At 40.3% G+C, this 15442-nt stretch overlaps 1 protein-coding gene across 1 annotated transcript in view; it reads right to left on the bottom strand.

The window, feature by feature from the left end:
• Window positions 1–15442, bottom strand: part of CFAP61 (cilia and flagella associated protein 61) — a 189331-nt gene that overhangs the window by 94666 nt on the left and 79223 nt on the right. The window contains 1 exon segment of the mRNA XM_030558110.1: window positions 9105–9232. Within this exon segment, the coding sequence (XP_030413970.1) occupies window positions 9105–9232 (128 nt within the window).

Genomic DNA, 15442 nt, shown 5'->3' with positions numbered 1-15442 from the left:
TATCAACTCATGTGGCAAAGACAGATAGAATAAAACAATAAAGATCACTAAACCCTTCATTACATGTTAGCTCTGTGATCAGCAAGTAAGCACTAACTATTTAATTAGTCAACTAATTAGTGACAGGCAACATGCAAAGCTTCAGATGTTCTCAGACAAATGTAAAGATAAAAAGCCTAATTAAACAGCCAGCATTATGCTCGCTATTGCCAAACAGGACAGATGTGCAGGATATTGTGTAATAGTGTGCTGCCAGCTAACAGGAGTTGTAGTTGGTTTGTTGCAAATAGTGCTTTAAAAACACAAAAACCCTAGTATTTCTAAGCTATTCTTAGATACCTTCAGAGGGAAGCTGATTTCTTGACAGGAAATCGGGGATTTAGCAAATTAGTGATTTTAATTTTAAAACCAGATTCAATGTCTCACTGAAATAAACTTTAAGATTATGATCCTTTAAGCGCCAAAATATGTTCTATTCTGTGTCGTCATATTACATTTTGTGATCTCAGCAACCTCTTATTTGCTATGTGTATAGAATATTTACATATATAGAGTTCAGAGAATAAGTCATTGTTTACACCAGAGGCTGGATTAACAAGGTTTTAAAAACATGGATTAAAAGGGACTTTTTCCATAATGAGGACACAATAACACTTCCCCCACCTATATGCAAAGAGCTGGATAAAAAGCTAATTGGTTCATTGTACTGGAACCAATGACAAGATACTGCCCCGAGGAAACTTTCTGGGATCTTGTAGCCAAACTCTAATCAACTGTTGTCAGAGTGTCTCGTTAGCATGCTGTTCAGTGAATCATATGCTGGAATAAACTAAAAATGACATAACATGAATTATCTTCCACCCTGGCCTAATTTTGCTGTTGTAACTGCCATTCTTAAACACCGCTGACACTAAATGTTTGCGGAAAACTAGAATAAATGAAAAACAACAAAGCAGGTACTCCGAGAGATGGGGAGCTAGGATATTTTTTCAGAGTATGTCAATATTTAAGAAAATGCATGAAATATAATGCTATAAACTATGTTCAAGTGGAAATGTTGTTGCGGCAACAGTCATTAAAACGAGATGTCTTTCATTCTATATCCTGTTTCCAGTTGCTCATAATTTTCTCAAATCAAATATTTAACTCAGGTTGATATTTCTCATGCTTGAGCTCAGCTTCAAGGTCTTTTTTTTTTTAACTGTGAACTATGAATTCACACTTGAAAAATACTTTCAGGTGCTGTTTTTGCAGCTGAATAATTCAAATATGGCTTTGTTTTATAACTTTAAATTTAGCATCTATATGCCAGTATATTTCAGTAAGGAAGGCATAATTTACCAAGTTTGAAATGAGGAAGTTAAGACCAATTTAAAATTTTATAATGCACATGACCAGTACATTAAGTTCACTGAGTGATTATTTTAATAATTACAGTAGATTTCAATATCCAGTGACATAAGTGGAAGCAGATATATTTATTCAATATAACTATATCTCCATAACAGGAAATATTTCAAGGATCACACACTAAAATAAATTCAGGTAGAACCAGATCTTGCATTCCGTATATCCCAAACTTCCAAAAAAATGAACAGTTGCCAACTGTACAGGTTTAGTCACAAGTTTCATGGTATCCAGTATTTTTCTTAAAACCTCAGCTCCTGGAATTGTGTAATCAGAATCTCAGCTTTCAATTAAAAAAAACATATTTCTAGAAGTCATGGTTGTAGACAAAAGCTTAAAAACATAAGCCCTAAAAGCTCAAAAACCAGAAGGCAAATAAAAATAACCGAATACCTATTAGTTCAAAAATCAAATTACTTTTAAGCCAATCGTATGGTTTTGGGGGGTCCTGACCCAATTTTTTTTATAATGTGGTGTTCACAACACTGAGAATGTAAGATTGTATATTTTTACTTGATGTCTGATCAAACTCTTTTTCTTGTTATTGCTTCTTGTCCTCAGACTAAGTAATTCAATGCAAAAAACCCCAAAAAACAAACAAAAAAATCCATCTTTTAAAAATCTGTCTCTGGTACTTCTTTAGTTTGAATCAATCCAAAATTGTCTTTTCTTCTGACATCCTACAACAAACGGTAGGCAAGAGCACCAATGAGATAGTTTGGAGCGAGGAGAACAATAGGGACTGACATGTTGCTGAGTTAAACTGCTTCTCCACAAAAAGAGCATTGTTAGGCTGCTGCCACTGCTTTAGGGCTGGTGTATATGCAAACATTGTGCTGATTTAAAAAAAGGTGTGATGTTGCACTATCTTGTCTTAATCCTAGATAGTGCCCTAACTCCCGTCTTTGTGTAAGGAGAAGCATATAATCGCACTGGCCAGGACAAGCCCTGGGTATGAATTGCAGGAGTCACAATTCCTTCACTGCTTGCCTTTGGCTCCTGCAGGGAAGTTAATTACTGTAGCAATTTATGGTGCTACTCACTCCCCTCGCACCCCCCCACTAGTTCAGCTCTGCTGGCTGATGAATTTATGGGGCAGAACCAAGCTCTGCTTGCTTCTTCTCTTTTGCCCCTTCCCACACATTTGATTAGTGATGGGGTGTAGTGGCTGTCTAAAGCCTGCTTTCACGCCTGCATGTGGACTCACAATCGGGGAAGGCCATGCAGCTGATGAAGGTGGGGCTTATATACCCTCACTCTCCTGTGTAACTAGGAGTGATTGACAGTTGTTTCCTTTTTGTTCAATTCTTGAAGAAAAATTCTCACTCGTGTGTAGACTAAACTAAAATTACTGTTGAGCTAAAACTAACATCTAAAGCAGAAGACTGAACTCAGGAAAAAGGAGCAGGAGACATTTATTTGGATAATGGCACATGGAAAATAAGAACCGCCACACTCACATTCATTGGGATAAAACACTAGGGCTATAAACTCTCATATTTCAGGGCACGAACCAACCAATTGCTGAAGGAAGGAGTGTTAGAAAGACGCTTCCCTGGAGGGTATAATAGTCCACTATAGGATTCCCTGAAGCTGCTGGTACTGTCCCCTGTCAGACAGGACACAGATTTAGATGGATCACTGCTCTGATTCAGTATGGCAATGCCAGGAGTTTGCATGGTATTCCTACAAACTCCTGAAATTCACTCTGAGTGAAAATGAGGGATTTAAAAAGCATTTTCTAATAAAATAATATCATACAAAATATACTTCAGCCTTTTGGAGGATGGACTACAGAGCACATTTTTACATTCAGATGATAAGAACTGATGCTAGAATCTGCCCTGTTCAAACAGTGAAAGCACTAAAATGTCCTAGAAAAATGACTGGAGCATTCTGCCTCAAATGGATTTTCCACAAACTACAGTATTACTGCCACATTTAATACTACAATACAATAGCACCAAGAGGCATTTTTCTACATCTTTCAAACAAGTAGATATAATTCAGTATTTAATGAAAAATATATTTCCTCAGTCTCAATCAAGTTGAAATCACTTCTAAAATCTAGTTGTAAAGACTGTTATGCAGGTAAGTGAATTATATTTGTGTGTTTCTATGGTGACTACTAATGTAAAATAATTAAGTAGGAAGAAAAATGAGGAGAAAACTACTTCCTCTTTTAAGGATTAGGGGGTTTATAAATTGATTCAATCTAGTTATTTTTAGTACATGTAACCTTTTCAAACAATGGTAGAAAATTGTGACAATATTAAATTAAATTGTATTAAAAGGTCTCTGCATTGACCAGAAGATTTTCTTTATCAACTGCTGATATGAAAATTAAAACTTAGCTTTGTTAAGCTTATATTACATTAATATAAAAATAGGTAAAATCTGATGCTGAGTACTAGCTCCTTTGATTCTTTGAGTTCTTAATGATTCTTATGGGGCAGTACTCAAGTTTCATGAATCTGAAAGTTCCAATTATATTGTCTTCAAGACCATTACTCCTAAGTATCACACAAACAGATCTTGTGAGAACTCTTAATTAGAACACAGCTGGACTAAGGCTTACTGCTGAGAAGTCTTGTCTGTGGAATTCTCTCGGAGCTGTAAAGGTAAATTGTCAAGCATAAAATTAATTTGTGTTTGAAAAATGCTGTGGAAATGGGAAGGATCCTCTGGTGGTTAAGGTGCTGGACTGGAACTCAGAAGACATGGGTTCAACTCCCAGCTTTGTTACAGACTTCTTGTGTGACCTTGGGCAAGTCACTTGATCTCACTGTACCTCAATTCTTCATTTGTAAAATGGAGATACTACTACTTCTTTTCTCCCACCCTTTGTCTGTCTTGTCTATTTAGACTGTAAGCTTGTCAGGGACCATCTCATCCTGTTGTGTGCACTGCCTAGCATAATGGGGCACTGGAAACAGCTAGGCTCTCTAGATGGCACTGTAATATAAATTAGTAACAACATTGCAAGAGTCATATACATAACACAGTTACACAGCTTAGCAAGTAACAGCACATGGTGAGAAACAGAAAAAAGGGTAACAGCTAAAAAATACATTGGGATAGAGAGTCTAAGGCGCGGTAGGCAGAAGCACCAGAGGAGAAGGGTCTTACACCAGAGGGGGTACACTGGCTTGAATGTTAGAAAGGAAGGCACTGGCAGCCCAGAGGAGGGAGTAGGAAAGGGAGCTATTCTGTCAATTGCTTATAATGATGCAATGCCATTCATAAATGGCTTCTACTCCCCCCTCACAACGCTATCTAGATATTTCTAATTGTGATATCAACAACAGTGGTAGTAGAAGTACAAAACCCTGAACTCAGCTCTTAGCAGGTAGTGAGTCATTAAAATGGCAATTTTTTTTCCATTATTTTGTTTCTGTAATGAATATTTTGCTGTGAGGAGTCTATTCAGAATCTGGCATCTAAAACTTTATAGTGGTTTTTAAAAAGCTTTTCAACACACATTTAAGCATTTTTAATCTGCTTGAAAATGCACTCATATGGAAAAGATATTCATATCGCCAAGATATGAAAATTATACAAACATTTTCTTTAAGAAAAGTGCTTCAAGAACAATGACAATAAGGAAGGTAGACATAAAATTAGACCTCTTTTACTTTAATAGATTGTATGTGCTGAAGGATTACGGGATTCCTGTTTTGTTTTTAATCATGGAATAAATTTTTTTTATTTCTCCATCCATTGAATAAACATAATTTATTATGAATCTTTGATCTTCTCACCTGATTTCTGCTCACCCACATCATCATTACACTAGAACTGCTACTAATACTGTCAACCAACTTTCACACAGTCAAAATTTTCTTTAGGAAAATAGCCAATCACAAAAATGTTTCTTTGTCCCCATCTGTGGCAGCTAAGAACAGATGAGTGCAAGGACCAAAAATGACCTTAGTTTCTGGTCCAAACCTTATAATATTTGGTCCTGGAGCAGTGATGATTTTCAGTTCTGAGCCATAAGGATTTCATGAGCCATAAGGATTAGAAATGAGTGTGGATAACTATAAATTAACCAGACCAGAAGCAGCATTTGTATTTAGCCTTGGCAGGTCACAAGGTAATGGACATTAAATTCTCAGCAGTCTAAGTCGAGGTCAGAAAGTACTAGCTATTAAAAACACTAGTACTCGTTCTCTGACTCTGCCTGCACAGCTGATTTGCTTTGGTTTGGACAACTTATACTAACCATGGCAATTTGGTTTGCAGCTTTCTGATCTACAGTGATTGCCTATGCCCCTACTGGGACCTCTGGGAGGCAGAGATTACTGGAGTGCAGCACACTCCAGTCAGGCCCTCTCCCCACGCCCATACCAGACACTGCAAGGGAAATGGTATCGGACAAAGGTGGACAAACTATGGCCCACGGGCCACATCCGGCTTGCGGGACCGTCCTGCCCGGCCCCCGAGCTCCTGGCCTGGGAGGCTGTCCCCCCGCCCCTCCCCTGCTGTTCCCCCTCCCCTGCAGCCTCAGCTCGCTTGCTCTGCCGCCGACTCAATGCTCTGGGTGGTGGCGCTGTGAGCTCCTGGGGCAGTGCAGCTACAGAGCCCGGCCTGACCCCGTCTCTGTGCTGCGTGCTGGACGGTGCAGCTGTAGCACTGCCAGCCACCAGTGCTCCAGGCAATGCAGTAAGGGGGCATGAAGCAGGGGGGTTGGATAGAGGGCAGGGGAGTTTGCAGTGGTGGTCAGAGGGCAGGGGTGTGGATAGAGATCAGGGCAGTTGGGGGCAAAACAGGGGTTGAATGGGGGCAGAGGTCCTCGGGGGGAGAGTCAGGAAGGGGGGGGGTTGGATGGTGCAGCAGGAGGCAGTCAGGGGCAGGGGTTCCAGGGGAAGTCAGGGGACAGGGAGAAGGGGTGGCTGGATGGGGCAGGGGTCCTGGGGGGGCTGTGAGGAATGAGAGAAGGGGTTGGATGGGGCAGCGGGGGTCCGAGGGCAGTCAGGGGACAGGGAGCAGGTGTGTGTGGATGGGGCAGGAGTCCCAGGGTGGGGCGGGGCAGATAGGAGGTGGGGACCGGGCCACAACTCCCTCCCCTAACCGGCCCTCCATAAAATTTACGAAACCCGATGCGGCCCTCAGTTAGCCCACTCGTGCTGTAGGAGCTAGATATGGCATCTCTGTGCTTCCTGAAGACTCCCAGATGCCAGGATAATCCTCAGCAAGAAAGATCTGAGGGCTTCTACAGAAGCTGAGTTGGCCTCTGGTTTGAGCCCATTATGTATATTCCAACTTGGCTCTGAAAATAATACCATAATGAAATGAAAGGAAAGGAGAAGTGTACATCTCTCTCTCTGGTACTATACAGAAGGAATGGCACTAAATGTTTTGCCAGCCAGTGTGGAAAACGTTCCTAGCACCACTCTTCTGGAGCAGCTGATCAGAAAACCCCAACCCAAATACAAGGGGGAAATGAGTGGTGTTCCCCAGGGGTCAGTCCTAGGACTAATCCTATTCAATTTATTTATAAATGATCTGGAGAACGGGGTAAACAGTGAGGTGGCAAACTTTGCAGATGATACTAAACTGCTCAAGATAGTTAAGACCAAAGCAGACTGTGAAGAACTTCAAAAAGATATCACAAAACGGCAAATTAAATTTAATGTGGATAAATGTAAAGTAATGCACATTGGAAAAAATAATCCCAACTATACATACAATATGATGGGGGCTAATTTAGCTACAATGAGTCAGGAAAAAGATGTGGATAGTTCTCTGAAGATGTCCACGCAGTGTGCAGAGGCGGTCAAAAAAGCAAACAGGATGTTAGGAATCATTACAAAGGAGACAGAGAATAAGACTGAAAATATATTATTGCCCTTATATAAATCCATGATACGCTCACATCTTGAATACTGTGTACAGATGTGGTCTCCTCACTTCAAAAAAGATATTCTAGCACTAGAAAAGGATCAGAAAAGGGCAACTAAAATAATTAGGGGTTTGGAGAGGGTCCTATATGAGGAAAGATTAAAGAGGCTAGGACTCTTCAGCTTGGAAAAGAGGAGACTAAGGGGGGGATATGATAGAGATATATAAAATCATGAGTGATGTTGAGAAAGTGGATAAGGAAAAGTTATTTACTTATTCCCATAATACAAGAACTAGGGGTCACCAAATGAAATTAATAGGTAGCAGGTTTAAAACAGATAAACGGAAGTTCTTCACGCAGCACACAGTCAACTTGTGGAACTCCTTACCTGAGGAGGTTGTGAAGGCTGGGACTATAACAGCGTTTAAAAGAGAACTGGATAAATTCATGGTGGTTAAGTCCATAAATGGCTATTAGCCAGGATGGGTAAGGAATGGTATCCCTAACCTCTGTCTATCAGAGGATGGAGATGGATGGCAGGAGAGTGATCACTTGATCATTGCCTGTTAGGTTCATTCCCTCTGGGGCACCTGGCATTGGCCACTGTTGGTAGACAGATACTGGGCTAGACAGACCTTTGGTCTGACCCGGTACGGCCGTTCTTATGTTCTTAATTCCTCCCCTCCCCCCGGCCCATAAAAACCAACCCCACCTCCCCAAAAAACACAGGGCCAGCCAGTGAAGCAAAAACAAACAAACAAAAAACAGCCAAGTGATACAGCGGTATGACCCCCACCACTACTATAACCAGCCCTGGTATTGTGCAAACCTAGCTCCAAAGGTCAACAGTACACTGGTTTATATAGAAATGGCTAGAATTTTAAGCCGCATCTATCTTGACTTTGCAACCAAGTCTAACAACTTATGTTCAAAGAGGACTTAGACTCGGTTTAAGCTAAACAGTGTTCTAATATAGAATATCAGGGTTGGAAGGAACCTCAGGAGGTCATCTAGTCCAACCCCTGCTCAAATCAGGACCAATCCCCAACTAAATCATCCCAGCCAGGGCTTTGTCAAGCCTGACCTTAAAAACTTCTAAGGAAGGAGATTCCACCACCTCCCTAGGTAACCCATTCCAGTGCTTCACCACCCTCCTAGTGAAAAACTTTTTCCTAATTTCCAACCTAAACCTGCCCCACTGCAATTTGAGACCATTACTCCTTGTTCTGTCATCTGGCGTCACTGAGAACATTGGCTAGCCAATGTTGATAGAGTCAAAATATGTTCTAGAATAGGCTCTAGGCTTTTAAGTTACCTAATCAAGCTGCTAACTTCAAATCCATTTGGAATGTACAAGACTCACACCCTACAACATTACTGCCAAGATGCTGCAGGTAGAATACAATGTAGTTTTGTACTCTCATTGTTCAGTCCTCCTGTGAGACCTTCAGCAGTTGATATATAGGATGTCCTTTCACTCTAAAATTTTTATTTTTAGTTCTCTCCATTGCTAGCGAGGACCTGATTTTCAGAGATGGCCTTCATTTTTGTGGGCACAATTTTGCACCTGCAAACAATTACATTAGTACTTTTGAATTGCTGAATCAATTAACAGGGAGAAATCTACCTCTTTACCTCCACGTATCAGACTGTTGTAGATCTGACTACTAATTCTGCATCCGTAATTCAAATGCAAACATCAAAATGCAGGTGCAATTATTAGTGGATGCAAAACTGCACCAAAAGAAATAGAAGCTGAGTTGAAGCTTCATTGCCGAATCAAGACCTCTAAAATTAAAAAAGTAGCTTAGTCCCCTCACTGTAGGAAAGCCAGCAAAATTTAAAAACTTACCAAAAAATCAGTGTTTCTAGAAAGGAGATTCCAACATTTGATGCACCAACCACCACGATTCTAGCATTGACAGACACTTTAGGCTCTAGCATCAGCTTTCGATTTATGTGGTTCAAAGCATAGCTTAACTGTAAAAGAAACCAAAAACAAGACATATATACATACGTACAAACCCAGAAGTAACCAGCTAAGAATCATTAGAATGTTAGTAAAGCATTATCTTCCATTTTTCTAAAACTATTGTTATGGCTTATCAACATGACCAACATCATGAATTGCCCCACGCATACCACAAATCAACCTGGTGGCTAAACACTGCTGAGTAAGTATGCACATGTTTAACATGCTATAGAAAAGTTCTAGAACTTATGTTCCAACTTCTCTTGGAGAAGAGGTTATGGAGTATTTTCTGGAGGCTAGAGACTGAACTTTGAGAGTTTTCTATAATTTATTAACATTCACCTAGCACCTAGGAGCATATGTTCATATAATCTTTTGATTATTTTTATGCTTTCTGGAGCAATTGTTTTAGATTTTACCTTTTTTTTAATTCATGGGAATATCTTTACCTGAAGCACACATTTAATATAGTTTTAATGTTTTGGATTTTTCCATGTTCAAGCAGCACACTGAGAAATGGCTTCTAAAATCATTTTTCCAAATAAAGAAAAGTTAGACTGAGGGCCAGATCCTCAGCTGGCAGAAATCAGCTCATCTTCATTGATTTCAATGGAGCTATGCCAATTTACACCAACTGAAGATCTGGTCAGTAGACTTTAATTAATTCATAGTTTCTCATGTTCCCTCTACCTAAAGTATACACTGGTTGAGACAGTAAAACTTGGTGTAGTCATCTTTACTGGTGTCCTCTGGTTTCTCTAACCAACAGAGGGCGCCAGAAAATATGTGAAGGAGTCAAGAGATAATGCATTTGACAGAAAATCTCTGCAGTGTACTATATAGAGTTTTCAGTTTTCTCATGAAAAGCAGAAAGGCTGTTTCCATTTTGAAGCATTACACACTTTGCATTTTAGTTATTGCTTTGGGTTGCACAAACTTCACATGTCACAGAATGCATAATTGTAAATTCACATGTGCATTGAAGGGAGAAATAGGAATCAGAACTACTTTTATTATTCATCAGACACTCTTCTCTTGCTCTGCATTTCCGCAGACACACTTATTCAGGATGCAATCTAAAACTTCTAACAGGTTTCCCTCTATTACCTATAGAAGACAAGAGGGGAAAAAACATTTATTCTTTCAAATAAATTATTTTTACAAAAATTTCTGTGGATTTAGATTAGAGAATATTTCTCTTTATATAAAATAGTTGACACAATAGCTTGATGTGTTAAAAATCAAGCCTCAACGAACAAGGTGACTTTAAAGAGGCTGGCCATGCAAGGAACTACAAACATGAAAGGTTTGGAGAAATCTTTTGTACCAGACAAGGATATTTTATAATCTTTGAAATCCAGAGATAAATGTATGTTCAATTCATGTTTTGGCCCTTCCACCTTTTTTTTTTTTTTTTACTGCCAGATACATGTTCCTCCATCTGTATTTTTTTATGGTACAGTGATGACATCCAGTGGCCAGTTAGTTTAATCTCAATTATGGGATTTCCCTAAGAATATTCCAGAAGATATTCTAGGAAGTTTGCTATTCTGATTAGGATTCAAGCAATCACCACAGATGTCAAACATATCAAATCTAGCACATCTTCATATGATTCCAAACTGTTTAGCTGCTATCCATGTTTAAAGAAATGGTCTGATTCATAAGGACTTGACTATGAAGAAGACTACCGCACTGTCAGAACTTCTGCTTTACTGAATGTTTCACAAATTTCTGCTTACCATTTTAAACAATTTAACTCAAACCCAGTAATATTTCACCTACTTAGACATTTGTTTTAGCAACATTTGTTATAATAAACTCCATGTTTAAGGAAAATGATTATATGAAAATGAAAATATATAATGTTTCAACATTTCAGAAGTTTGAATGCATTTATAATGTGACAAAAAGTGAAAATCTTTTGGAAGGAAATTATAGAAATCAGGAAACAAAGTTCAAATTATTAATGGAATGTCTTTACAGTAGAGCTTTGTTTAAAAAATAAAATGTGTGTATTTATACCTTTATGCAATATGATACATGTAATATTTCGGGGTCCAACCCTGCAAGTGCTCCACATGGAACTCCCACTGGACTTCAGTGGTTCTACACATGGGCGACTGCAGTCAGGGCCTTGGACTTTAAATTGCAACCCCTTGACTCTAAATATACTTTAAGTGGCACTGTGAACTTGAAATCCGGTCAGTTTTAAAAAAATGAATTAAAGATAGCTTCAGGTATTACATCTATCTGTGAGTCACTCTGATAATTTTTGTGGTTGTACAATCACATTTTTAAAAACAGTTTCCTCTCACCTTTTGCTCTGTGAAAGACCCAGACAAACAAGGGAAACTCACTAAGGTCCTGCTACCATATAGGGGCAGATCCTCAGTGGCTGTAACTCTCACAACTCCTCTGAAATCAGTGGAGCTATGACAATCTGACGATCTGCCCCATGATAAGTAGCCCTATTTATTTTGATGGGAATGCTAACATACTTAAAGTTAAGTGCATATTAAGGTATTTGTAGGGATTGAGGCCTAATAAATAATAGAGGCAGGAATCAGCTGAACGATCTATTCAGAAAATGTTGTCAGATGCACAAAGTAAACAAATGGAAAAAACAGAAAATCATTCTTCTAATCTCATTCAGCTGTTACTTCAAGTGTTATTTTTACTAATGGCAGGGGTGAGGGAAAGTTTCAGGCAGAACTATGAATTTTAAGTGGGTGGTGTTCCTTTAGTTATTTGAACCAACAGCTGCACTATATAGCAGTGTGACCTAGTGGATAGAGCACTGGACTGAGATTCAGGACACCTGGGTTCTATTTCCAGCTCCATGGGTGACCTTGGGCTGGCCACAGCAGCACTCTGTGCCTCAGTTTCCCCATCTGTAAAATGGGGATAATGATTCTGACCCCCTTTGTGAAGAACTTGAGAGCTATTGATGAAAAGCGTTATATAAGAGCTAGATATTATCGCAACAAAAAGTTTAAAGCGATAAACATATAAATGGCGATTAAAACTGCTTTTCAATTTTCATCATCTACATTTTTCACCCAAAATACTGTTTGGATGTTCTAATACACATACTTCTATTCTCACATTTAAAGCCCTTTGTCCCATATCTTCAAAGGCATTTAGGCACCTACTCCCAGGACAAGACTATTGCTAATGAGCTGCTGAAGGTCTCTGTGGGGGTAGGAGTTCCCAAAGACAAATTTCATATCCGGTCTGGTGAAAGAAGTATGGGAATTATTAAAGCATTACACACATCTGTGTACCACCTGCAGGCAGACAGCCTTGTAGATTTGATCAGACACTCAAGAGGATGCTCAACAAATTCATTTCCCGGGATCCTCAACATGGGATTAACAATTCCCAGCCTTCCTCTTCAACATTAGAAAAATGCCCCAAGCCTCAACACTGAGAGCTGAAAACATAGCGCAGTATGTTGTAAAGTTACACGACAACTTGGCTGCTGTGAGAGAACATGCTAGAGAAAATTCTCAAGAAAGCACAGGAACAACAACAGTAGAATAAAAGGACATGGATGTGCACGTTTCAACTGGGCGACAGAATCCTGTTACTTCTTCCAAGCTCAGAAGTTAATGGCCAAGTGGCAAGGCCCTTGTGAGGTGATAAAGAAAGTGGGGCCCTAGAAGGCCAGGAAAAATCTTTTAATCACACCATATCCTGAGGAACTGGACCAAGTTAATGACTGCCTAAAGAAAGCTCAGTACCCCTTCCAAAGAACCTAAACCATAAGCAAAAGGAACAGGTGCTCCAACGGTGACTGCTTTCCCACAGGTAGTCTCAGCTCTCCTTAGGGAGATGTTCTCGGCACATTGCATTAATACAAAATCCAGAACAGTAATATGGGAAGGGCTCTGACCAATTCCCAACAAATTAAGGGGAGGGGGCACTGAGAAAGAGATCAGAATCATGTTTGAACTTGAGGTGATAGAAGAATCCCAGAATGACTGAAGGAGACCAATTTTTGCTGGTCCCAGAGCCAGATGGCTCGTTACGTTTTTGTACAGATTTCAAAGAAGTGAACATGGTTTCTAAATTTGATGCCTACCCCATGCCATGAGTGGATGAACTCTTACACCAACTGCGAGAAGTTCACTTTGGATTTGACAAAGGGGTATTGGCAGATCCTCTTAGCACCAGATTCCCAGGAGAAGGTGGTTTTTTCTATGCTGCTTGACCTATTTCATTTTAAGGCCACGCCCTTTGGGTTACATGGAGTGGTGACCACTTTTTAACATTTGATGGACCAATTACTCCAACTGCAGAGTCAATAAGTGGTGGCATACTTGGATAATGTAGTTATCTATAGCAAGGATTGAGACTTCCATCTGGACAAAGTAGCCACTGTTCTCCGATCACTGAAAGAAGCTAGGTTAGCGGCAAATCCTGCTAAATGTACAATAGGAAAGGAAGAAGCCCGTTACCTGGAACATAGAGTCAGCGGAGGACAAGTCCATCCCTTGGATGGATACAGATCATGCCTTACAGGCATACAAGACCCCCATGACCAAAAGGCAAATGCTTGCCTTCCTGGCTCACCTGGCTACAACCGCCACCAGTTCATACCCCATTCCACCACCATAGCAGTCCCGCTAATTGACAATGCTGCCTCAAGACAGATGCTATGGTCACCAACCCGCAAAAGTGCCTTTCAAAAACTCAAAACCATGCTCTGCAACACCCAGTGCCTTATAGCCTGAACTTCGAAAAAGAACTTGTACTACAAACAGGTGCATTAGAGGTAGGACTGAGGCAGTCTGTTCCCAAGACGTACATGGAGAATACCACCCAATAGTATATATCGGCTGGAAACTCTTCCCCTGTGAAAAAGTATACTCAGTGATAGAAAAAGAGTGTTCGGCTGCCAACTGGGCAATAGGGAGCCTGTGGTACTACATCCTGGGAAATGAGTTAGCACTAGTTACTGATCATGCTCCCTTATGCTGGCTAAATGTAATTAAAGAGACAAAGCTGAGGATCATGAGATGGTACCTGTCACTACAACTATATGCCTTTGAGGTACAGCACTGGGCAGGAAGCTTGTATAGTAATGCCAATTTTCTGTCCAGAGAAGTAGCCTACATCAGCCTGGGCCAGGCCTTGGCTTTGCAGGGGGGGATATGTAATGGGGTCCACAACCCCATACTGAGCATAGATAGAGGTGGGAGGAGAGCCTTTCCTGTTTACAAGTAAACAGCTTGGTCACACCCCCACGCAACTGCCAGAGCTGCCAATCTTGGAGACAGGCACCCACAGCTGCAACCAACAGAGAAAACAAGGCCTGCTATAAAGAGGAGAGTAGAGAGGAGGAGAAGGCAGAAAGGCCTGGGACAGCAAAGGGATGACAGCCCGTCATCAGACTGCTTCTAAGAAAACAGCCAGAAGACCAAAACAGACTGCCAGCCCTAAAATTGAAGGGCTGCTAGACGTAATTGGAGGTGAGGGTCCAAGAACTGTTATGACCAAGAGCAAACTAAGGAGGATCAGTCAGAAGAAGCAGAGACCCCCTCGAAACATTATATCACGAGACGATGAAGTTCCCCAGAGGAGCAACCAGACATGATCTTAGATAGGTCAAGAGTGAGCTACAACTTGTTTATTTTTGTATTCATTTGTTAAATAAAACAGTAACCATTAGCTACAGTAAGGCACAGAATAATTATTACCACTATTAGAAAAGGAATACGCAGCTCAGAAGTAACATTTTCTTTTATTAGGATGGGTTTTTGTATTTTTTCTACTACTCTTGACCCTGAAAACATCTACTACTGTACCATCTGTCACGTTGCTTCCACCTGGGAGGGCAGAGTGCCTATCTGCTGCTTCAGTTGCAACTGCTGACAAAGGTGACTTTTCTTGATTGAACTGTGAGGGCTGTTTTTGCATGTGGACAGCCAATTCCATCCACTTAGAAGACTGCATACTTCACCTCCATTAAAAATGCTTGCTCAACTTGCACTGTACCCAAGTGAAAATGCAAATCCTGTCTGTAAATCATGTCTCAGGCTCATGGACTCACAGCACAACATATGCCTGAGCAGACAACTTCTACAGCATTAAACATTTTTTCCCTCTCACGTAGACACCATCAATGAAAATGGTTTGCCTTCTGCTTGTCTGACATAATCTGATTTGCTTTTAGGGCCATATTTTCAAAGCAGGGTGTGATAAATGCACCA

The sequence above is a fragment of the Gopherus evgoodei genome, chromosome 3, assembly GCF_007399415.2.
Source record: "Gopherus evgoodei ecotype Sinaloan lineage chromosome 3, rGopEvg1_v1.p, whole genome shotgun sequence".
In the NCBI taxonomy this organism is placed as follows: Eukaryota; Metazoa; Chordata; order Testudines; family Testudinidae; genus Gopherus; species Gopherus evgoodei.
The sequence above is the reverse complement of the archived record's forward strand: the minus strand, read 5'-3'. Positions and strand labels throughout refer to the sequence as shown.